The sequence below is a fragment of the Vipera berus genome (genome assembly GCF_964194415.1).
Source record: "Vipera berus genome assembly, chromosome: 4".
In the NCBI taxonomy this organism is placed as follows: Eukaryota; Metazoa; Chordata; class Lepidosauria; order Squamata; family Viperidae; genus Vipera; species Vipera berus.
Genome location: NC_138206.1, coordinates 60,905,884 through 60,931,449, shown reverse-complemented (window position 1 = coordinate 60,931,449; position 25,566 = coordinate 60,905,884). Strand labels below are relative to the sequence as shown.

The window sequence follows — 25,566 nt, the reverse complement described above, 5'->3', positions numbered from 1 at the left end:
GCCATACCCACCCGGCCCCCTGAGGGCAACCACAATGTTGATGCGGCCCTCAATGAAATTGAGTTTGACACCCCTGTCCTAGCTGCTCTGGGCATTTCTGGAAATCATTAGCTTTACTAAAAGCATCTGGCAACATTCTACCACTTGATTTGATACAGAGATGATTGCCAACAATGATGATCTAATGAAAAGCGCAAAATAAAATTCTGAGTGAACCTTACAGGTTTTTTTTTACCCTATATAAATACACATTTTAAAAGTAACCCTTTATTTTAAAAAAATCTGGTTTATTAAATATTGTTTTGGGGACGTGTTTATAACAAGTCCATTTTTAACATTTTAAAGCAGTAATATTAAAATACAGTTTCAATATAAAGTTTGTCACAGTTTTACAGTATTCAAAAAAATGACAGCTCTGCTTTAAAAAAAGACTATTACACCAAGACATCAGAAAAAACATTTAAATAAACAAATTTGGCATTTTCATAATCTTCGAAGTATAAAACAGAATATTAACTCTATTTACTGCCAAGCGGAGAGATAAATTTATTATGAGTATGAAATGTCTTCTTAAAACATTTTAAGAGTGCTGTACCAAGAAGAAAAAAGAAAAAAGAAATTGATGAAAGTGCATCCCTGAAAGTAGGCCAATCCATTGTATCAGCTCTTTTAAAATTGTGACACGTGAAAATGTCTCTTCCATTCTAAGTAACCAAAGGCTTTATTTCAGAGCGTTTTTTCCATTTCATCTCATTTTTACCCTTTGTATAAAAGCCTATGGGCGCCCACCAGGGGGCAGTGTAAGGTTAGCCATTAAATCACGAACAGCTGCAAAGATTGTACACTCACCTAGAACAAGGGAAAGAAAAACAAATTAGAGAAGTGGGATTACGTGATGGCAGTGATAAATATCAAAATGTAAACAACTGTAACAGTTAACAAATACACAATTTATGCACCATAAACCAATTCCAATGGTCTGTATAACTTGCTTTTTTCTAGCCTACTAGAAAGTGTGTAGTTGGTACAGAAAATATAAGGCATGACTTTTAAATACCAAATACGACATAATATGCGCACATATTATCCTAGCCAAGCTAATGAGATTTTCCATATGCAGGAAAGATCATGCATTTAAAAGAGCCAACAGCCAAAATGTTGGTTGTGGGTTAGCAATCAAATTCTGTTTGGCTGTAAATATTTTTCTCAGTCTCCCATATATACTATCCTGTGCTCCGGTAAAGGAAATGTGAATGTTAAACTATATTGCCAAAGAGTGACCAATTCATGCTAATAATACTGAAGAACACTTTTGATGATTATTAGAAAATGCAAAATAATTGGACAGCTACTGCTGGCATTGCTGTTAACAGTTACATTAACTATGAAACTCTGTAATATTTTTCAATCTTCAAATGAAAAAGTTATTAAATCAGAATAAGAAGTCAATAGTATTAGGAATTAATTATATCAACACTATACAAACCATAAAACAACTCTAGGAGAATCCCAGCACTTTTCTTGACAAGAGACTCAAAAGACAAAAGAAAAGCCACAATTGCAAAAGTAATAGCTCAAGCAGAATGTTTTTTATTTTTAACTTGGCAAAAACTCCACAAACTATGCCTACAGCTTTTGAAAATGCTGCTGTATTTACCCTTTAAGGAATACAATCCGTGACGCCTCTGTAAGACAGGAAGATTTCTAGCAGAGAGTATATTTGTTACATACATGTATACTAGGCTTCAATTTACTATTTCAGAATGATAAAGTAGTGAAAAGTAGCCATGGAGTTGTCTCAAAACTTCCATTTAGAAGGCATGCATTAATTATTTTGACGCCATTATGTTTCACAGTGATGTGAGAAAAGATGTTGCAAGTTTAAAACCATAAATGCTAATTTTATTTCCCCCCCCAGTCTTGGTTAAGCCCCAGGTGTAGAGTCAGATGACCAATGCCCCACTGATTGTTCAATTACAATCTATACCTGCATTTCCCCTCCCACAAGCATCACTGCATAAGTAACTCACAGTTAAGCTGCTCTCTGAAGCATGAATGAATTACAGGTAGCCCATGTAATATTCCAAATGCTAGTGACTATTGCATGAACATTGGATAATTCACCTTGAACCATATACCTTGTTGGAAATATATGGCTAACCCTCTCAAAATCAGTTACCTCCATGACGATCAGAGGTTCAGATGGAGTATTACCAAAAGTAAAGGCAAGCATTTGAAGAGGCACCATCCATACCACCTCAATCCTATAAACTGCTTGCATATAGTCGTGGTGTATACAGTGCAACTTTAGACTCAGTGCTCATCAGTATGATCATACTACCCTACAAAGCCAATATAATTATTTGTAATTTCAAACCAAGCCAAAAAGCAGTTAACAAGAAAAGAAGAAATCTTCTGAGAGGTTAGTGTCTTGGGAAGAAATTGCAAACCCAAGAATAAAACTGTTGGAGAAAAAAAAAGTGCATTTCAAAAGTTTCTAACACTTTTATTAAGGGAAAAAGAGAAACTTGAATACAAAAGCATCTCACAGAAACAGAGAAGGCAGCACAGAAGAGAAGATACAGTCAAGGCAAGAGTTAGTTATGAAGTACAGAAAATAAAGCTAGTACTGCAATATGTTACTTTATAAATAATTTATAAATCGGTCCATTTTGCTGGCTCCCCAACTTTCCTTGAAAGAGTACAAATGAGAACAAGATAGGCAACCAGCCTTATAACAATTAAATTACAATAAATGGGAAGATATATTCCTGCAGTGCAGGATGACCAACAAGCACTATTTTTTTTACATAAGTATATACAGCAAGACACATGGTAATGCTTAAAATAATGTAACTATGACCACAGTGGTATAAGCAACTCATCAAGTGCATTACGCTTCCTTGGTCAGCGATATAAAGTCCATGTCACGTTGATAATACAACCCTTCTGACACCACAAAGGTATATTCAGACAGTTTATCACGTACATGCATTAACTGAAACCAGGTTTTCATAAAACCAATGAAGGCAAAGCAAGATTCATGATAAAGTGCAATATTTAAACTTTCATTGTTGAGACTCTGGCAACTCAAAAGCATGCACATGATTTGCCCTACTGCACATGTACAGTACCTGGCCGTGGTGAATTCAGTTCTGCAAACCTCTTTAGAATATTGCTAACCATCATGGGAGCAGCAACGGAAGAGTTCTGCTGCCGAGGAATGTCTGCCTGCTGTGTGGTACCTGAAGCCATGTCATAAATGATTGGAACGATTATGCTCATGGCTTCCTGTGGAACTGCAGATTTCTGTGTTAGCTGAAGCTGCCAAACAGAACAATATATATACATATATACAATGATTACCACAGTAATTCTGCATCTATACAGTATTTTAATATCATAAATTTAATTTTTAATATTTAATTGCTTCATAATTCTAGTAAAGCATTACTAGAGGTGTTCATGGAAAAGCAGGATGAGCAAATAATGATGCAAGCACCATAATCTCATACAAATGATGCAACTCATTTATGTAATTGTATCATTTGCACTTGTATCAATTATATCATGACACGTGTGCCATTTTACTATTGTTAGGGCTTGCTATGATTGCTGAAAATAGCTATACCTGGATGTATGAGGTTAAAAGGCTGTGTTTCGGAAGAAAGTACGTGCCTTTTAATTGATTTTCCCCCTGCTGCTTGGAATTCTGAAAGTTGCTGTTAAAAAACACGTTAGTTTAGGAAGGCTGAGCTATCTTAACAAATTAAATAGGAACTATTTTTTTAATCTAAGCAACTAGACTAGTTCCAAAAAGTTTGTTTCTTTTAAAACATGCTAATATAGGTTATACTAGTCATACTTAAGCTCAGTAAAAGCAGTGAATTAACTTTATTACATGTGTTCTTAAAGACCATGCTAAATAGACTTATCGGCATTCAGCACCCACTATTTTACTTACAAAGAACAACATTTTCGATTTCAGCACAACCGCAGGTGTTCCTGGAGGTGCAATTGGTGGAGCACTTGGAGGAATTGTCAAACAAAACTGTACATTCCATTTCAGCTGGCTTGCCTGATCGGGAAACTATTTAATAAAACAAGCCATTGAAACAGATAAATAATCCGCTTTCAGTTTAAGTAGAGAAAATATTAGCAACAATGATGAGAACAAAATGGACTTACCAGCTCCAGTTTCATGATGTGTACGCAATCCCGAAGAATATGTGTAGGGGCTCCTAATAGCTTGGTAAAGGCTATTAAAGTATTGGCTTTGAATGGTGGCCCTGCAACCTGCAATAAATGCAGTATTTTTGTAATTTTCACTTAGGTAAGTTTTACCTGGCTTTATCTCCAGAATAAATTGAGATTCAAGGTGCTGGTAATGACCTATAAAGCTCTGAATGGCTTGGGTCCGGATTATCTAAGGGAACACCTGCTGCCGGCATCAACTTCCCATCGTCCTGTGCGCTCCCACAGGGAGGGCCTTCTCAGGGTGCCGACGGTTAAGGAGTGCCGGCGGGTGATCCCCAGGGGGAGGGCATTCTCTGTGGGCGCGCCTGCCCTTTGGAATGATTTACCGGTGGAACTTCGGACCGCCCCCGATCTGCGTACATTTCGCCGGGATCTGAAAACTTGGTTTTTTGATCTATCAGGCCTGGAGTGAAGGGGTTTTAGCTTTTAATAGTGTTTTAATTGTTGGGCTTATGTAATTTAATCTATTTTAATTTATACTATTTTTATATCATATTTTATGTTGCCCTGTAAACCGCCCTGAGTCCTTCGGGAATAGGGCGGTATAAAAATTTAATTAAATAAATAAATAAATAAATAAATAAATAAATAAATAAATAAATAAATAAATAAATAGTTATTTCTCTAATTGGCAACATTGTGAAAGTTTTAGTTTAGTTCAAAGGACTATCACGAAACTGGGAAAAGCTGGGTCAGATGCCCATGGTTGGATACTGCTTTTAAAATCTTGTTTCAGTGTTTCTCTGCTCCTGATCGTGGAACAGTGGCTTCTGCTCTTTCCCTGAAAATCAGTTCAAAGACCTTTTATTTCTTACTGACTGCCCATGAAAAATCACAGCACCCTAACTACTCATTAAGCCCTCAGTTACATTACAACAGCATGGACAAATACATACCCTAGTTTCAAAAAATTTCTCCAAAACTTGCAATTCTTCTTGCTTCCACTGTCCTGCAGTTTCAGGTGCTACTTTTAGTTGCAAGGTCTGGTTAGTTTTGGGATTCAGGGCAACTCTGCACTTCAGAGCATCCGTTTTGAACATGATCACTCCAGGTTCATTGGAGTTGATTAGCTGCAGCTGTTTTAAAAGAAAGGCCAAGAAATCTGATTGAAATGAAAGCTCTCATCCATGCTTTATTGTAATCTGAACTGGAACAGGAAGTTTTATTTAAATGTAAATGAAAGGCATTAAAGGCCTTTGGCTGATGGAATTTTAACAGGTTCCTCTCTACTGTCAAGAATTAATAGCAAGTTGCTTAATGATTAGTACAGTAGCTTTACAAAAATAATTTATTTGAACATTTAAATTGTGAAGAACTGCATACTGCTTTATACTCCTACCACAAAAAAATACTTTATATCAACTCAGCAGGGAGCATTGTCTATTTGATATCTTAACAATCCAACACATATTTTTCTTGAACTCCCCAAATATGAAATATATCTTCCATAAGATTGTTATTTTGCTACTAATTGTAACAGATTTCTGATGACTTGAACAACAAGTTCATGGATGTGTCAGAATTTGGACCAAATGTTTCCAAATACAGGTAGTCCTCAATGTATGACCACAATTGAGCCCAAAATTTATGTTGCTAAGTGAGCAATTTGTTAAGTGAGTTTTGCCCCATTTTATGACTTTTTTTAAACCACTTTTGTTAAGTAAATCACTGCAGTTATTAAATTAGTAACATGGTTGTTAAGTAAATCTGGTTTTCCCATTGACTTTGCTTGCCCGAATGTCACCAAAGGGGATCACATGACCCCAGGACCAGAAATTTGAGTCAATTGTCAAGCGTCTGAATGTAAATCACGTGACCAAGGGAATGCTGCAACAGTCATAAGAGTGAAAAGTGGTCATAAGTCACTTTTTTCAATGTCGTCGTAACTTCGAACGGTCAGTAAGCGAACTGTTGTAAGTCAAGGAACACCTATATAAACACTAAAGTTGCTTTCCAGTTTGCTTTCCTAAGAACTTAGGAATCTTTCAATAAAAGGACTGGTAATATAGTAGTAGATGAGCCATATTTTGGATAAATATATATCATTTCACATGCTTACAAACAATTAAAAACATGGTTTGCAAAAAGTAGAATTTCTACTTCCACGCATTCTGAAGCTAGGAGAAAAGTTTTGCCTTTCAGCAACCGCTTACAGAATTTAAATTTTTAAAATCCTATTAGTACCGTTTCCTGCTGAATAATCCTTTGGAGATGCCTCCTCATAATAACCGATCCAAGAAAACGTTCAAGTGGTGAACAAAGATAACTTCCTGCAAGTCCTGGCATGAGTCCAGGGGTTGGTGAGGGCAGCAATAAAACATTCAAGGCACTGTGAGTGAGAATTGTCGGTATGGATGCAGCCCAGGAACGGTGAGGTAGTTTACGCGGTGGAGGCATATTGGTTGGCACTGCTTGAGAACCTAGTAAAAATAAAGAAGACCTTACTGCTCCTGCCCTTAGATAGAGGAATTGCAGACACATAGCGCTTGGTGAATTTCAACAAGATTTTGCCTAGGGTCCTATACCACAAACAATAATTCCTCAGTTTGATCCCAGTCTTGCCCGGAAATATTAAAAATCTGGATGACATTGTAATTATTATTACAATAACACTAAAAAGATTTCATACTTGTAAAGGTAAAGGTTCCCCCGCACATGCGTGCTAGTCGTTTCTGACTCTAGGGTCCGGTGCTCATCTCCGTTTCAAAGCCAAAGAGCCAACACTTGTCCGAGGACATCTCCGTGGTCATGTGGCCGGCATGACTAGACGCCAAAGGCGCACGGAACGCTGTTACCTTCCCACCGGAGTGGTCCCTATTTTCCTACTTGCATTTTTACGTGCTTTCGAACTGCTAGGTGGGCAGAAGCTGGGATGAGTAACAGGCGCTCACTCTGTTACGCGGCACTTGGGATTCGACCCGCCAAACTGCCGACTTTCTGATCGACAAACTCAGCGTCCTAACCCACTGAGCCACCGCGTCCCTTATTCATACTTGTAGCAGCCTATTATTTGGTATGTAAACTGAAATTATGAAAAACTTATCAACAAATTTTAAACTTTGGGGGCTGAACAGACTGTAAATGTACAATGAAATGCTATTTCTGTATGAGCACTTCATTTTTTAAAAAAAATCACACCATTTGTTACATTATTTCCTTTACTTATTGTTAGATGTTTTGATTATCACTGCTGTATTCCTTGTAAGCCGCTGAGAGCTTGTTGACGGTGGAAGATAAATCTAGGAACTAACTAAGTGAGTGAGTAGAAAGAGTTTGGCGTAGTGGCTAGAAACTGGGAAACTGTTAAGTTCTAGACACAAAGCCAGTTGGATGATCTTGGGCCAGTGATTCGCTCTTAGCTGAATTGGGCAATGTTAAACCAATTCTGAAATCTTGCCAAGAAAGCTGTAGGGACGTAGTTGGGCAATCACCAGGAGCAATACTAATTTGAAGAAGGCACACAAACAATAAGTCTTTCTGAAATTCTAAACTGCTTAGCCATTTTCTAGCTTCCAAAAGTATAAACATGAACATACAAATTCTCTACATTTGTGTACATTATTTGTTTCTAGGTGTTTGGAAATTGCATACTTGTTTCTGTCACTAGTCCCATTGTGCCTTCTAAGTTCATTCTTAACTCAGTTGCAAACTCACAGCCTATTATCCCATCAGAAAAAACAAACTGTTTAGTTTGTTAAGTTTGAGAAAACTCCAAATGCAGAGCATGCATTCATTCATTCATTTGTTCATTTATCAATCATCATAATCATCATCATCATAATCATCATAATCATCATCATTATTTGCCACCTATCTCACAATGGAGCTACACTAGGCAGCTTACAATCATAAAAAGCAAAGAAATGAAAATGAAGTTTAAACAAAGTGAATATAAAACAAAAGAACAATAAAATAAACAAGGAAAAATAAAACAAAGAATTACCACCAGAGAGTTGGTATGGTTGCTCTTATCATAAAGTGACACAATCCAACTAAATAATTATTGCTTGGAATTTATTTAGTGTCAGTAACAAACTTTATGTAAGTTATCTGTACCGAAAACTAACTGATTGAACTGAAGACAAATTAGCAGGAAAATAGCACAGTGCAAGCCAATCAGCTAGTTACCAATGTTTTCTTTTACAACATATACTTGAGAAATACCATGTTTCCCCAAAAATAAGACCCGGCCTTTTATGTTTTTTGCCTCCAAAAGGACACTAGGTCTTATTTTTGGGGGTGTCTTTTTTCTTGATATTAGCCTAGCTTTGCGCCAGTGGTACCACAGCCCTATCCACTAGGAGCCCGGTGCCGCTGCCGCTGCCACAAGGTGAGGCAGGTGGGGGAGATCTGCCCCACGGACTCCATACCCACTTACCGCAGAACTGCTGCAGTCAAGCCCCCCATGACCTGACACCTGTCATGCCGCCGCCCCACTTCTGCGGCCGCTCGTGGCAGGACGCCACATGGTGTGTTGCGCCGCTGCCGCCATGAGCAACAGCAAAATCCCCCTGGGACGGCCTTGCCAGTGCCAGCTGCACACTACTTAACTCTTAAGTGCCTAGACTGGAGCCTCAGTGAGCTTAAAGGAGACTGCCTTGCACTTGCAGCTCCGAGGGGAAACAGTGGCGGTGGCAGCGCTCCGCTCATCACCTGGCCTGCCACGTTGCCGCTTCCATCCCCGCCTGGAGCTTCCACCTCCTTACCAGCCTGAGGCTCCGGTCTTGGTGCTTTAAGTTTTAAATAGCGCGCAGCTGGTGCTGGCGGGGCCATCAAGGGGGGATTCTGCTGTTGCTGCTGGGCTTTCCCCCGCTGCTGCCTCCCAAGCCAGCTGATGCACATGAAAATCCTGGACAGTGGGCAAAGGTGGAGCTTGGGAAACAGCAGCGAGGTGTGCCCTAAGCCAGCCCAACAGCAGCAGCAGCAGCAACAGCACAATCCTCCTCTCAGGATTAAGTGCTCTGCTGCTGCCGCTGCTTCCCAAGCCAACCACTATGCATGAAAATCCTGGGTAGTGGGCGAAGGTGGAGCTTGGGAAGCAGCATCAGGGTGTGGCCCAGGCCAGCCCAGCAACAGCAGCAACAGTAGAATCCCACCCCAGGACGGAGCGCTCCACTGCCGCCCAGGACGGAGATCTGACAGAGACTGGAAGCTCTGTCTCCTTGAGAATGGAGCGCTTTGAAATGGAGCGATTGGCTCCATCTCCAAGCGTCCCATTCGCAAGCAAATGGAGCCTACAGGCAGTGGCATAGCGTGGGTTGTCAGCACCCGGGGCAAGGCAAGTAATTTGCGCCCCCTAACCCGTGAAAATACTGATGTAATTAAAGTAAAATGCATCTAATGCGCCCCCCCAGATGTTGCACCCGGTGCGGCCGGCCCCCCTTGCACCCCCCACGCTACGCCACTGCCTACAGTCTTTGTCGGATCTCCATTTGGGGGGGAGGGGGAAGTGTTTGGGTGCCTATGGGGCACTTCGGAACTGAGTGAATCACTTCGTTCTGATGCGCCACATAGGCGCTCAAACACCTCCCCCCACCTCTGCCTCCGCATGCGGACTTACCTATTCTGCGCCAAGGGGTCAGAGGGCTGCAGCTGCTGCTAAATATTGTCGGCCCCTGCACGCTCGCCGCTGCTTGTGCTTACCACTCCTGCCCCCCCCCCGGCTTATTTTTGAGATAAGTCTTATATTAGGCCTAACCCAAAAAATCAGGTTCAAGCTTATTTTCAAGGTGGGTCTTATTTTCAGGAAAACATGGTATATAGCTAAGGTGGAGAAAGCATTGTAGGTTGCTTTTAATGAAAATCTGCCTTTGATTTCATATTTATGAGGTAATGTATGAAAAAAAACTCTGAGGATTCTCATTTACAATGCTGTTTTACTCCTAATCCAGTGACTTCATTTAACTGCTCCGTATATGAAAGGTATTCCTTTATCTAATGTCCCTCCAACACCCAAGAGAATAAAACAAGGCTGCGTTCTAGTCCCGCTGTTATTTAAACGTTGCATTTTCCATAACGCAGGCAGGTACACAAAACTGGAGAAATGTTTTGTTTTGAACTCTGAGCAAACCCCTGGGTTTTAGAAGTTCTGCTGAACTGGTTTGGATCGTACACATTTGTCAGAACTAAAACTCAGAATGCTCTTGCTTTTCTTAGGTTTTCAATGAACCAGGCAACTGGGGAAACTCTTCTCCTCTCCTGTCTTTGCCAGTACTGCAAAGGCACTCTCCGCTTTCCTGGCCCCTTTGGTTCTTTAATAGCCTCACCTCAGCCACGGCCACTATTCTGAGGCTTGAATGGTGGAATAACTAGCAGCCTACCACTCTTCCAATTTCCCGGTTCCTTCCCTTCCCTTAGCCCCCGTTACCTTGGGATTTTCCCTGCTCCCTGCCCTTCAAAACCTAGAGGAAAACTGCAACAATATGGACCAAAACATTCAAAATGTTTTAAATCAAGTACCCGTATTTTCCGGCGTATAAGACGACTGGGCGTATAAGACGACCCCCTACATTTCCTGTTAAATTATAGGGTTTGGGCTATACTCGCCGTATAAGACTACCCCTCTTCCAACGCACACTAAATAAAAATTAAAAAACATCAGATTTGATTTTAATATGGTAATTTTAATTCAAATGCTTATGACATGCAGGTGCTTAGTAGGAAAACTGTCACTTATAAACATAAGGCTGTTTGTCATCAAACATGTAAACATAAAACAGTGCAAGTGGATTAAACAACAACAACAACAACAATAATAAGTTGGAGGGGACCTTGGAGGTCATCTAGTCCAACCCCCTGCTAAGGCAGGAAACCCTATAAACCCTGTAAAAAATCACAGACTGCAGCTTCTTCTCCAATTGGTCCTGCTTTCCCTGCGCAGACTAAATGGGAGATCCGCTCCAGGTTTTCCAGCCAGCCCTGTCCCTAAATTTTCAGCACCCGGCGTATAAGACGACCCCTGACTTTTGAGAAGATTTTCATGGGTTAAAAAGTAGTCTTATACACCAGAAAATACAGTATATAGTCCTCCCCTCCCCCAACATCTGTTCTATGCACAAAACTATTTGTGCATAAAATATTTTGGATCCTTAACACACAATGGCCTTCCCCACTGTGACTGTGCTATTACACAAGCTGATCAAGCACCCTGCCACCTTCAGTGATCTCACTGGCCACTGTGTTCTCAATTAACGCATAATAAAAGCTCTGGCTTTTTATGAGGTGATCTAAATTATTTAGCTGAAAAACATGGAAACTTGCAACAAATCAAACTTCTTAAATATTTGAGGAGTGTTTTTCAGACATTCCAAATGATGCAGTTTAGGATTTCAGCATTCCTTCACTTCATTTTACAGTGATTTATAAATGCTATGTTGAAAGGAGAAAAAAATAATGCTGTAAAAGGGCCTAAGAAAAACCTGATGAAAAGAAAGCCACAAATGCTATTTATAGAATATACTGAAAAATGATAGGCTGCAAGACGACAGAGAAGTAAACCCGGTGTGGTTTAACCAATGGAGCAGCTATGTAGTTGTAGGCATACCCTGCTATGTCCACATGAACCCTCTATTTCACAACTTGCACTGGTTGTCAGTGTGTTTCCAGGTTCAAATCAAAGATGACTATATAGTTATCATCTATAATTGACGTGGCCTAAGGCCAGGTTATTTGAAAATCACCTCTCTCTCATGATTTCTGCATATCTGGTGTATGCTATTAGAGTTGATGCACACCAGTCTCCTTTAATTAAACTCTCTGGACCTAATAAGTGTGCTTTTGCTGATTGTTGCAGCACCTGCCCTCTGAAATTCATGTAGCTTCCACTCTGTTGGCATTTCATAAAGCCCTAAAGTTCTGACTTTTCTCCCAGGTTGTGGGTTAGAATAGATGAAGCCTCTTGTTGAATGTGTTTTTGCATAAGTATTTATATTAAGTCAGCAATTCCCTTGTTTTTGTCATATTGTTTTAATTGCTTAATATATTGTAAGCCAGCCAGAGTCAGTTTAGAATTGGACAATTTCTAAATTGAAGTAAATAAGTGCAAAATTTTAATATATATTCAAAGACAGCATCTACACCTAACAACCGGAAGGATGTTACTATTTTCTAATATAATGGGAAAGGTAGGAAGACTGAATGCAAAAACTAACAAAAGAAATTAATTTATTAACAATGCCTGGGAATGTATTCGGCAGAATTTTAATTCAAAAGACAAGAGGTGATAATAAGCAAAATTTGGGAAAAGGAGTAAGGTTTTATATGAAGCAGGGAGTGTGCATATCAAATTTATGCTCTTTAGCAAGTTACTGAAAAATATACAAATGTGAAAATGGAAGTTCATTGTATACTTTTTGACATACAGAAAATGTAGGATAGTGTGAATGATTGTGGATTATTAAATGTTTTGCATTAATATGTAATTCAAGATTAGCTGCTGAATGTGCTAATATAATAATAATATGATGGAAATAAAACCTGAGTGAGAATAGATGGAAAGGTTTTGGGAATTATATGGTCTACTGCAATGAATCCATGTGTGTCAGAGGAAGTGAAAATGATTCTAAGAGCATGCTTCTGCCCATTGGAAGTGAGAGATGGGTACATCATGAGAAACACATACTTTGGAACTTACTTATATTTCAATAAGAAGACTGATGAATGTACTAGGCTAGGTTATTTGGAATTGGCTAACGAATCAATCAATCAATAAAGTTCCACCAGCCTTTTATTAATTACATTGCTATGGCACATCAGTAAGGGAGTTGATGTAGGTTGTAAAGAAGTACTGAGTACAATAATCTCTGTTAACGCAACAGATAGCTATTTATGTAACCAGCTATTGCTCATACTTACTTGTTCCTGCTCTTGGTGAATGAGAAGCATCTGGTATTGGAGAATGTAGGGAAGGATTGGCTGGTGACATCCCAGGCAGACGTGCTGCTGGAGAGGGACCAGAGACCTGAGGTGAACCTGGCCAATTCCCGGCACGTTGACTGGGTGACATCATTGTGTATGGTGAACTAGGGTCTATTGTGCCTGTGGAAATTCCAACATCTTGAAAACAGTTTTCTCAGTAATACGGTAAACGTATTAAGAAACTACAAGAATATCAGAAGGGTGCGGCCATGGTCTATCTGAACCTGGATATTTAAATAAAATAAAACCTCTACCTTGCCTGCTTTCGCTCTATCGTAATCAAGAGGAAGAAATCGAAAGTGCCCACTTAGTTCAATTAACTGCAATTTGTCACTCATTACATATGAATTAGGAATTGAGATTTATACTATGGTTTACTGAAACAAGCTAGGAAAAAAATAAGTTGCAAGTTACACGGGACAAAAAAGATACTGCTTCCTGAACACTTTTGGGTGTATCTTATAGATCAGTGGTGGCGAACCTTTTTGAGACCAAGTGCCCAAACTGCAACCCGAAACCCACTTATGCATCGCTGGGTGCCGGGGGCATGGCCACCAAGTGAGTGATGCTCCAGCGACTCGATCCAGGCGTCGTAGGCCTGCAAAATCAGCCGTGGGGGGGGGGGGAGCAAAATCACTCTGCAGCCCTAGATCTGGGCAGGAGAAGCATATTGCAGGCCTCCGATGCCTGGATCGGGACTCTAGAGCATTGTAAAATCGCTCCACGGCCATGGATGCAAACTCTAGAAGCTTTAAAAATGCTTCTGCTGCCCAGAATTTTGCATGTCTCCAATGCCTGGATCAGGCCACTGAAGCATCGTAAAATGATCGGCCAGGGGGGGGCACATGAAATTGCTCCGGAGCCTTACCTGGACTCGTGGTGCAGCTGCCTCCACCATCCAGCCTGGATCTGCCCAGTTCTTGCAGCTGCTCCCTGACTCTCAGTGCAGAAAGAGAGCAAGAGCGCAGGAACACGTGGAGAGGAGGCGGGGCAGCCTGGCCCCACCTCCCTCTTGGGTGATGGCGTGCGTGACCACAGGGATGGCTCCGCGTGACACCTGTGGCACGCTTGCCATAGGTTCGCCCCCCCCACCCGTTATAGATTTTTGGCTATTAATCACAAAAATATACCATAATGTAACTTATCATTTTGTAGAAATCTTCTGCTTTTACACATTGGCAATGTGCACCCTTAGGGTTGACAATCTGCATGCCCATATTCGAGACCTGAATGCTGCTGTGTGCAGAGCAAGTTCTTATCATTTGCTCTAGCTCCTGCTGGCCTGACAGTTTGAAAGCGTGCAAATGCGAATAGATAAATAGGTACCACTTCGGTAAGCTCAATAATGGGGATATAAAAAGAGCCCCCAACTGGGTGTCCCCTGGGTAATGGCAATGTCATCAGCTAATCCTTTCACCCAGGAAGCTCCTGGGTGCTTTCAACACAAGAACAACAGAGGGGACAAGTTTTGATAAGGCCTATTCCCATAAGAGGCAGGGGGCGTGATAGCTCAACGGTTAGACGCCGAGCTTGTCAGCTGGAAAGCTTGACAGCCTGGGTTCAAGACCTGATCTCTCATTACTTGCCCCAGCTTCTGCCCACCTAGAAGTTTGAAAGCAAGCAAATGTGAGTAGATAAAATAGGTACCACTTCAGTGGGAAGGTAACAACGTTCCATGTGCCTCAGCATATAGACATGCTGGTCACATGACCATGGAAGTGTCTTCAGACAACACTGGCTGCCTTGGCTAAAAAATGTAGATAAGTACCAGCCCCGAGAAAAGGACATGACTGGACAGGAGAAACCTTCACTTTTACCTTTATTCCTGTAAGAACCATAGGTGTTCTTTCATTACTGGAACAGCCTGTCCACTCCAGCAAATTGCTGTTCTATTCTGAGTAAGGGATAGTTCTCCTTTCAAAAGTATTCACACGCAACACATTCCAAGCAATATAATTTTGAGTAATACAAGTAGTTAAGTAAGTGTTCTATAGTTTGATAAAACACATATTGAATCAAGAGATTTGGAAACTAACTCCTTGAAAAGTCTACTTCTTGAATTTCTAGTTTGCTTATATTTACAGCTGGTTAAACCTTTTTCTATTCAGGGCAACCTGGGCAAGTGTGATGGTGAATACATTGGTATATTTTTAAGACTTGAATTCCAGCCAACACAGAATAATGTAGTTCATTTGGTGACATCTGAACTATCAACTTTTAATCAACATCTATCCAGGCTTACCATGGGGGCTGGCAAAGTTTGCATTTTGTCCCATTGTGATTCCAAGAGATGAAGGAGAAGGAGTTGGGCCAAACGATGCTGGTGATGGTGCTCTTAATGCTCCACTTGGAGAATTTGCAGCATGTAAAGTTCCTAAATATAACATACAAAATAACAAGCAATTATGTTTTATAAACTCTCCTTTTAAACTTGTGAGGATACAGATATGTGAAGGAATAATAATTTATATAAGCACAGAATATGGCATTTTTCATTAACTAAGCCTGAAAAAGGGAAAAAGCCATTCAATACTATTGCTAAAAGCTGTGATAGGATGATCCTAACTCTGTCTAATAAGCTACAATACTTAAAAAAAACCCTAAAACATTTCTAGTAACTACAATTTCTTTGTTCACTGATCCTGTGGCTTAATAAACAAAGCTGTGATTATAACCAATCCACCCAACCCAAAAAGCCACTTTACCTGGTGACTGGGTGAGCATCATTGAAGGTGAAGGAGTAACAGTGTTGTGATAGGATGTGGGAGGGGATGTCAAAGGATAAGCTGCTGGTGCTCCTGACTGTTTTGAAGACTGCTGAAATAAAAATATCATTAGATATAATAAAATACAGATTTCATGTTTACTTCCTCAACATCTAATATTTGAAACAATTAGTTCCTCAGCGATGATTCACTCTCGGGGATAGGCAATTTATTGTCAGTAATCCCGAAAGGAAACACAATTAGATGAGCTAAATCTACTTTACTGTACTATTAACAGAATCTTCCAAATCTGAAGGTACAAAACTCCCACTGAAAATGTTAACTATCTGATCAATTCGGGTGGGTTGTTCTCAAGTTTTTCCTCTCTCGTAAGCAACTGGGAGCCCCTCCCTCTCTTGTCTGATTGCTAAATAGACTGCATTTCTTTCCCTTGTCCCCCATGGTCATCCATACTTTCTGTTACAATTTATAGGCCAGTCTTTAATTAACATGTTTGGGTAAGGTGATTTCTTTCGATTTAATTTGTATTTGTTTTTAGTAGTGTAAACAACATCTTTAATAAAAATTATTCAAAAGAGAAAATGGGAGTTTTTCAACTGCTGTTAAGTCTCAAGGAAACAGATTATCTTGATTAATTTCAAAGTAGCTTAAGGGTGGACCATGATATTGGCTGGCCCCCAATGGATGATGTTTGGGGATTGATAGAGGAAGTGTGACTCCACTGTTATTTTTTTTTTTTACCTCTTGGCAGCTTTTAATACTATCAGCCGTGCTATCTTCCTGGATTGCTTGAGAGATTTGGGAAAAGGAAGAATGCTTTTGTAATCTTCTGTTTCTATTGCTTGGATAGTATGGCCTGTAGACAGGTACCCTTAAAATGGTAATTATTATACAGTGTCTTTCAGGATTTCATTCTATCTCCAGTGCTTTTATACGTAGGAAATGATTAGGAGATTTAAACCTGGGTGTTCACAGTAAGTTGACAATAATGGAGCTCCCCTGAAAGACTGTCTGCAGTTACTAATTGGCTAATCTTCACCCTAATAAACTTGAAACTGAATTTCAGATGAAATGATGGTGTTTATTATGAAGAACTGTAATTCCAGAAAGGTGGTAGATCTGCATAATCTGAATGGGATTGCACTGTTCTAGAAAGAAGGGTTTGCGGATGTTTCTGAACATAAATCTCACTCTGGTTGAGGAAAGAAACAGAATGCTTTTCCTCAGTTTTGGTTGATACGACAGACATTTTTGAACACAGTGACAAAACTGTTACGCATATGTTATGGCTTGATATGAAATTTGTTTTTACATAAACCACTGACAGACTCTGATAGCTGAACAAATAAAATATGTGTGTCTATTTCTATAGAGTACCATTTTCCTCCTTATTGTAATATCACGGATGATTTATCTTAGGTTGTACTTTATCGTATCTGCTGTTCTTGAAACCCCATCGGTTTTGCTTCTAAGAAGCTTTTGCTTCTTAGAGTGATTTTTTTTCTTTCAATGTCCTCTTCCATTTCAGCCAGCAGTATCCTGCTTGAACACTGAAAATTAACATCCATTCAAATTTGTTCTAAAAAGAACACTTTTTGGATACTATATATATATATATATATATATATATATATATATATATATATATATATATATATATATATATATATATATATATATATACACACACAGGTAAAGGTAAAGGTTCCCCCGCACATGTGTGCTAGTCGTTTCCGACTCTAGGGGCCGGTGCTCATCTCCGTTTCAAAGCCGAAGAGCCAGCGCTTGTCCGAGGACGTCTCCGTGGTCATGTGGCCGGCATGACTAGACGCCAAAGGCGCACGGAACGCTGTTACCTTCCCACCGTAGTGGTCCCTATTTTTCTACTTGCATTTTTACGTGCTTTCGAACTGCTAGGTTGGCAGAAGCTGGGACAAGTAACAGGCGCTCACTCTGTTACACGGCACTCGGGATTCGACCCGCCAAACTGCCGACCTTCTGATCGACAAGCTCAGCGTCCTAATATTTGTTTTCGTAGATTCTCGCGGGTGTCTGTATGTGTAGATCTAGAGTCTCGGGTTTCTTCCCGCGTTCCTTTCATCTTCAGAAAGTTGTGGCGACGTTTCGACGAAATCCCATCTGTCATCATCAGGCCGGAGTGTTCCTCCTGCTGCTTCCAGGAGCAATGCGTGGTCTGGCTGTTCCTTTCCTTCCAACTGCCGGTGGGGCTGTGTTCTGACTGGGTGGAGGCGTGGCTGCTTTCTGATTGGGTGGGGGTGTCCTCCGACTGGGTGGAGGCGTGGTTGTCTTCTGATTGAGTGGAGGCGTGGCTGTCTTCTGATTGGGTGGATGCGTGGTTGTCTTCTGATTGGTTGGAGGCGTGGCTGTCTTCTGATTGGGTGGGGTGTGTTCTGAATGGGTGGGGTTTTTTGTTGTGTTGTAATATCCTGAGTGTTGTGATTTGGTGTCCTGAGGAGTGGGCTGTGTAGTGGCCTCCAGAGCTTTGGTTTGGCTCCGAGTTCGAGGACCTGCTATGTATCTCTGGTATGGGTCAGTCAGGTTCGTGTGTGCGTTCTTCTGCTTGGGTGATGGCACTTTTGCTTGACTTGTTCTGTCTTCTCTGTGGGAGAGTTTTTGTTCTGGGTGTGGATGAGTCTTGCTGGGGCTGGTGGCATTTGGGGTTGTTTGTTGGTTTTTTAAATCCTTGTTTGCTGAAATTCGTTTCTCTATCAATGCTGGTTTCCAAATGGCATGTAGGCGGGAGGTGTCGTCTCGCTTGTTCATACTGTCTGGGTGCTTTCTATTTCAATGGCTTCTCTGATTATTCTGCTATTGAGATGTTCTATTTTGGCGATTGTTTTTGTACCTTCAAAATTGATGTTGTGTCCCGTAGTGTTTATGTGTTGTACTAGTGAAGATGTGTGATCTTTCTTCTGTACTGAGTTCTTATGTTCTTCTACACGTACCTCTATTCTTCTGTTAGTCTGTCCGATGTATGTTGCTGGACAGGAGGCGCATGGGATATGGTATATGCCCTGGTTTTCCAGTTCTATTTTGTCTTTGGGATTTCTCAGGATGGTTGATATCTTTCTGTCAGTGTTAAATGCGGTTTTGATGTTATGTTTGCGTAGTACTTTACTGATTTTGTCGGTTGTTCCTTTTATGTAGGGCAAGATGGCTCGTCCGTTGTTCTGTTCTTCTTCTTGGATGTTTTTCTGTTTCGGAGTCCCCTGCTGAATCATATTGGTGATTTTGTTTTTTTGGAACTTGTTTGCTGTCAATATGTCTGTCAGGGTGTGTAGTTCTGTTTGTATATGTGTTTCATCTGCAAGGCGTCTGGTTCTTGTTATTAGTGTTTTGGCTACTGAATTTATTTGTGCTGGGTGATGATGTGATTGCGCATTGAGGTAACGGTTGGTGTGTGTTTTCTTTCGGTAGACTGTGTGTCCTAGGGTGCCGTTTTGTTTTTTGTATATAAGTACATCCAGGAAAGGTAACTGGTTGTTTGTTTCAATCTCCATGGTGAATTTTATTTTGGGATGTAGGCTGTTCAGGTGTGTTAGGAAGTTTTCTAGCTCCTTTCTTCCGTGGGGCCAGATCACGAAGGTGTCATCCACATATCTGAGCCACAGTTTTGGTTTGTTTGTAGTCTTTTCCAGAGCGTTAGTTTCAAATTCTTCCATGAAAAGGTTGGCGATAACTGGTGATAGAGGGGATCCCATTGGTGCGCCTTCTATTTGTTTGTATCTCTGGCCTCTGTGTATGAAGTATGTGTTTGATAAGCAGTGTTCTGCTAGTTCTATAATATGGTTTGGTGGTTGGTATTTGCTTCTTATTGTTGATAGAGCTTCTTGGACTGGCACCTGGGTGAATAGTGATACCACATCGAAGCTGACTAGCAAGTCTTTTTGGTCTATCTGTAGATTTTTCACTAATTCTATAAAGTGGTATGAGTTTTGGACATATGAAGCTGCCATTTCTGCTTGAGGTTGTAATTGTTTTGCTAGGTATTTAGCTAAGTTTTGTAGTGGTGAGCCTATAGAACTTACTATGGGTCTTAGTGGGATTCCATCTTTGTGTATTTTGGGGAGGCCATATAGTTTTGGGCATCTGGATGACTTCTCCCTAGGAATGATTGTTTGTTGGATTTCTTGGCTTATAGAAGTTGATTTTATCTTTTTCTTGGTGGTCTTTTCTAGATAGGTTGTGGGATCTGTATATATAGGTTTGTATGTAGTTTCTTTGAGTAAGTTGGACATACATCGGACAGACTAACAGAAGAATAGAGGTACGTGTAGAAGAACATAAGAACTCAGTACAGAAGAAAGATCACACATCTTCACTAGTACAACACATAAACACTACGGGACACAACATCAATTTTGAAGGTACAAAAACAATCGCCAAAATAGAACATCTCAATAGCAGAATAATCAGAGAAGCCATTGAAATAGAAAAACACCCAGACAGTATGAACAAGCGAGATGACACCTCCCGCCTACATGCCATTTGGAAACCAGCATTGATAGAGAAACGAATTTCAGCAAACAAGGATTTAAAAAACCAACAAACAACCCCAAATGCCACCAGCCCCAGCAAGACTCATCCACACCCAGAACAAAAACTCTCCCACACAGAAGACAGAACAAGTCAAGCAAAAGTGCCATCACCCAAGCAGAAGAACGCACACACGAACCTGACTGACCCATACCAGAGATACATAGCAGGTCCTCGAACTCGGAGCCAAACCAAAGCTCTGGAGGCCACTACACAGCCCACTCCTCAGGACACCAAATCACAACACTCAGGATATTACAGCACAACAAAAAACCCCACCCATTCAGAACACACCCCACCCAATCAGAAGACAGCCACGCCTCCAACCAATCAGAAGACAACCACGCATCCACCCAATCAGAAGACAGCCACGCCTCCACTCAATCAAAAGACAACCACGCCTCCACCCAGTCGGAGGACACCCCCACCCAATCAGAAAGCAGCCACGCCTCCACCCAGTCAGAACACAGCCCCACCGGCAGTTGGAAGGAAAGGAACAGCCAGACCACGCATTGCTCCTGGAAGCAGCAGGAGGAACACTCCGGCCTGATGATGACGGATGGGATTTCGTCGAAACGTCGCCACAACTTTCTGAAGATAAAAGGAACGCGGGAAGAAACCCGAGACTCTAGATCTAGATCTACATATATATATACATATATACATATATACATATATACATATATACATATATACATATATATATATATATATATATATATATATATATATATATATATATATATATATATATATATATATATATATATATATATATATATATATATATATAATATATACATATATATTATATATATATATATATATATATATATATATATATATATATATATATATATATATATATATATATATATATATATATATATATATATATATATATATATATATATATGTGTGTGTGTGTGTGTGTGTGTGTGTGTGTGTGTGTGTATATGTAGTCCTGGTTAGACTACTGCAATGCTCTCTACATGGGGCTGCCCTTGAGGACCACTATATATATATATATATATATATATATATATATATATATATATATATGTGTGTGTGTGTGTGTGTGTGTGTGTGTGTGTGTGTGTGTGTGTGTGTGTGTGTGTGTGTGTGTGTGTGTGTGTATATATATGTAGTCCTGGTTGGACTACTGCAATGCTCTCTACATGGGGCTGCCCTTGAGGACCACTCGGAGGCTTCAGCTGGTGCAGAATGCAGCCGCGCGAGTAGTAATGGGAGTGTCCCAATACTCTCATGTAACACCTCTTCTCCGCGAGCTGCATTGGCTTCCAGTTGCCCTCCGGGTGAGATTCAAGGTGCTGGTGATGACCTATAAAGCCCTAAATGGCATGGGTCCGGATTACCTTAGGGAGCACCTGCTACCAGCATCAGTCTCCCATCGTCCTGTGCGCGCCCACAGGGAGGGCCTCCTTAGGGTTCCACTGGTTAGAGATTGCCGGCGGGTGATTCCCAGGGGGAGGGCGTTCTCTGTGAGTGCGCCCGCCCTTTGGAACAAACTGCCGATGGAGCTTCAGACTGCCCCTGACCTTCGCTCTTTTCGCCAGGACTTAAAAATCTGGTTGTTCGAATTGTCTGGCCTGGACTGAGGGATTTTAAATTTTAAAGTATTTAATTAAATTATATTAAATTAATTTTAAAATTTTAATTTTATTGTTATTAGGAATTGTGGGCCTTTACTAATTTAATTCCATTTTATTCTTTTTGTACTGTTTTAATTGCCCTGTGAACCGCTCTGAGCCCTTCGGGAATAGGGCGGTATATAAATTCAACTAATAAATAAATAAATAATAAATAAACTAATGTAACAGCTGAGACAGAATTTGCATCAACCTAGAGCAGGGGTAGGCAACCTAGGCTCTTTTATGACTCGTGGACTTCAACTCCCAGAATTCCTGAGCCAGCCATGCTGAGGGGAAAGGGAGAGGTTTCCAAGCCTGAGCCAAGCTGGCTCAGGAATTCTGGGAGTTGAAGTCTACGAGTCATAAAAGAGCCAAGGTTGCCTACTCCTGACCTAGAGCAACTTTTCCTCCTATCTCCTAAGGTCATTCCATATATACCATTGAGGCAATGGACCATCACCATTATCTAAACTGAATATCATCTCTCCAGGATTTTAGATAGAAATCTAATATGTCCTCTTCTTAAGAATGGTATCAAACCTCTGACCTTTTCTTTGAAAAGTATACCAAACTAGGATTTTCTCCTTGTTGTTTCTCCATTTGTATTATCTTACCAGACTAGAATAAGAATAGACATTTGCCCCAAATGATCAATTTAACAATATTTAGTCTGAAATACTAATTTTGTGCATGGATATATGCTACCTGCTGCTGGGGCTGAAGTTGTGATATCAATGAATCCATCATGTCCCCTCCAATAGGAGATGGTGGATTATCATCTTCATTGACAGATCGTCGTCGTGCATCTTGATTGCTGTCAACGAACATGTTCAGGAAGGTCTGTGAATTCAATATTTTCATTTTATGAGAAGACTTGTGTAAGAGGGCAGGCTAAAGTTACAAACATGGAAGGTGGAGACTCTGAGGTACCCCCAAAACAAAGAAAGATGTACGTTTTTTCCTGTGGTTGGCAGGAGGTTACCAACTGTTTATCCCCCCATTTCTCTACAATTGCCCAGCCCTTAACAGACCTAACCAGGAAAAACAGAGCCCTCCAAGAAAAAGGTGGACAGAAGAATGCCAGGAGGCATTTGAAAGGATAAAGGATGCTCTATGTAGAAAACTGGTGTAGAGAGGATTCGATTTCACACAACCACCTTTTGTACAAATAGACACGTCCAATGTCGGTTTAGGTGCAGCACTGATGCAAAATCATGAAGGGATAGACACCCTGTAATTTATTTATCAAAGAAACTCATTCCACAAGAACAGAACTATAATACTATAAAGAAAGAAGTGTATGCATTGAAATGGCTGATCGGTGCTCTGTGTGCGTACCTCTGGGTTTGAGAATTCATGGTGATCACCAACCGCCAGCCCCTCACATGGTTACAGAAGATGAGGGACACAAATGCATGCCTGATTTTTTTTTTTTTACATAAAAAGGCATGAGGTATGTGGGAGGACAGGGTGCCTGAGATTAGCTAGGATGGTGCCCTGCCCCTGTAAGACCTCTCCCCAGCCAGCCCAGCTGCTTAGCAGAGAGCAGTTATAAAAGGCCAACAGCAAAGCAGTTGTGGAGTAGTTGATGTTGAAGAGTTCTAAGAGTGAGAAGAGTTGTGGGTTTCACTATTCTATATAGGAAATTTCAGGTTACTCCTGATAGTAAAAAGCAACAGTAGACCGGAGAAGGGTATAAAAACAAACTGGGATTACTAGCTAAAGTTCTGCTGGTGTGTAAGTTGCCTAAAGGCCAGAGAGGCTGGAGTGGGCTTTCTGGGGTGTGTGAGCCCACTGAATTGGGTATAGATAAAAGGACCCTGTGATAATATGTATTGAATTATTTATTAAATTTCTATACTGCCCATCTCATGAGTGACTCTAATTTACAATAACATAATAAAACAATATACATTGTGTCATTACATCTTTCAAGACACTAATATCAATAGCAACATGCTACTGTTTTAAATTATTAATATTTCAGATATCTACAACAGTGTCTTGCTAGATCTCCAAAGGTTAATATGCAATACTGCAAATCCTATGTTACAAATGATCAGAAATGATATACAACTGTGACTGTTGATTTTCACCACCATGAGCATTAATAATCTTTTTCATTTATGAAGAGTCATTGAAATAAACCATTCTACCAATTTCAAAAATAGGATTTAGCCCAGGGTTCTGAAAATACTGTTGTCAATATTAGCTGCATTAACAGAAGTCATAATTGTTACAAGTTTTTAAAAATAAAGTTTTAAAATAGTAATAAAAAATTCTAATCACAGACTCATTTACATGTGCTGTGCCTAGAAACATTTCTTCGAAATCGCTGGCAGCTGTCTTGTCTAGGTCTGTTACCAGAATGTTGGAATTGTGAAGCCAGAATCAACTGAACTATAATCTACTCTGGCAAAGACAATTCTGAAGTGTCAAAGACCAACAGATAATAAATGAATATTATATTGTCCAATAGTCATCCAGTATATTGGATAAACTGAATGAATACATTCATACAATACAGTCTGTTCTACAAAGATAAAACAGAGTGACTGATTTCCTTACCACTGAATGTGTTGGAAGCTTCAATATTAAACATGTACTTGAAAGCAGCTTCCAAATAATTTCACCACTTACAGAAGATTTCAGAAACATTAATGAACCCAGCCAACATTCTAATTGTATTATAGAATAAAATACATAAAGAACAATCACCTTCAATCCTGGTGCAGGATAAAAGCCTTCCACAATTTTACTGTTGTCAAAAAGACTATATGCTCCATCACGAATTGCCACCACTCCGCGGCTCTGGCAATATATGTCTATGCAATACATATTCCTAAAGGCCAGTCGGATGTGTGTGGGCGACTGAGGCAGAATTGAAAAACACTGGTAAGCAGTGTTAGTTCGCTGTGTCAGTCCTAGCATTGGCACAGTGGGAAGTTTATTGATAGCATTTAATGGAGCCTGAGTATCGTACAAAACCTGCAAATAAAAGCAACAGTTGTTCAGTTATAACCATATAACAGCTAGGCAAGTGTATAGACTCTTCAGAAATAAAGAATGTGATCAGTTGCTTTTATGCGTCTATTCATAACAATCACATGAAGAAATGGCATTATTATAGTAGTAAGAACATAAGGACCAATCAGAAGTATAATTCCTTGTGAGATTCTTCCTGCTGCATTCCCATATAAAGTATTATGATCTCATGTGCAAAAGCATCACTCTTTCAATGCTTTCCCTATTTCAAATGCAAAACTTTCTTTTGAGAAAAAAGGTTACCTGTAATAGTTGGACAACAGTTGGTGATTTATTGAACATCTCTTGGAGTTGATGCAGAATAGTATTGTGACAATTACTGCAACCTGAGTTTGGTCCAACAGTTCCAAGAGATATGTGGAATTTTTGGTGCGCAGAGTTCCATTGAATGCTGATCTATAAATACAGAGAGC

General features: G+C 40.2%; 1 protein-coding gene across 4 annotated transcripts in view; it reads right to left on the bottom strand.

Annotated features, from left to right (window-relative positions):
• Positions 1 to 257: 257 nt before the first annotated feature.
• The window catches only part of MED14 (mediator complex subunit 14), a 70,827-nt gene continuing 45,518 nt past the window's right edge, over positions 258 to 25,566 (bottom strand). Inside the window, exons 20-32 of one of the 4 annotated variants that reach the window (XR_014026402.1) lie at positions 25,397 to 25,549; positions 24,827 to 25,096; positions 22,814 to 22,948; positions 15,879 to 15,990; positions 15,416 to 15,547; positions 13,111 to 13,293; positions 6,442 to 6,677; positions 5,154 to 5,333; positions 4,189 to 4,296; positions 3,965 to 4,090; positions 3,632 to 3,722; positions 3,135 to 3,324; positions 258 to 849 (exon numbers count right to left, since the gene is read on the bottom strand). Coding sequence is in view for 3 of the 4 variants with exons in the window: in XM_081327434.1 (XP_081183560.1) it covers positions 776 to 849; positions 3,135 to 3,324; positions 3,965 to 4,090; positions 4,189 to 4,296; positions 5,154 to 5,333; positions 6,442 to 6,677; positions 13,111 to 13,293; positions 15,416 to 15,547; positions 15,879 to 15,990; positions 22,814 to 22,948; positions 24,827 to 25,096; positions 25,397 to 25,549 (1,899 nt within the window). In the remaining variant the exon portion in view is untranslated. The remainder of the gene's footprint in view (positions 850 to 3,134; positions 3,325 to 3,631; positions 3,723 to 3,964; positions 4,091 to 4,188; positions 4,297 to 5,153; positions 5,334 to 6,441; positions 6,678 to 13,110; positions 13,294 to 15,415; positions 15,548 to 15,878; positions 15,991 to 22,813; positions 22,949 to 24,826; positions 25,097 to 25,396; positions 25,550 to 25,566) is intronic. The other 3 variants (XM_081327434.1, XM_081327435.1, XM_081327436.1) reach the window with 3 other exon arrangements.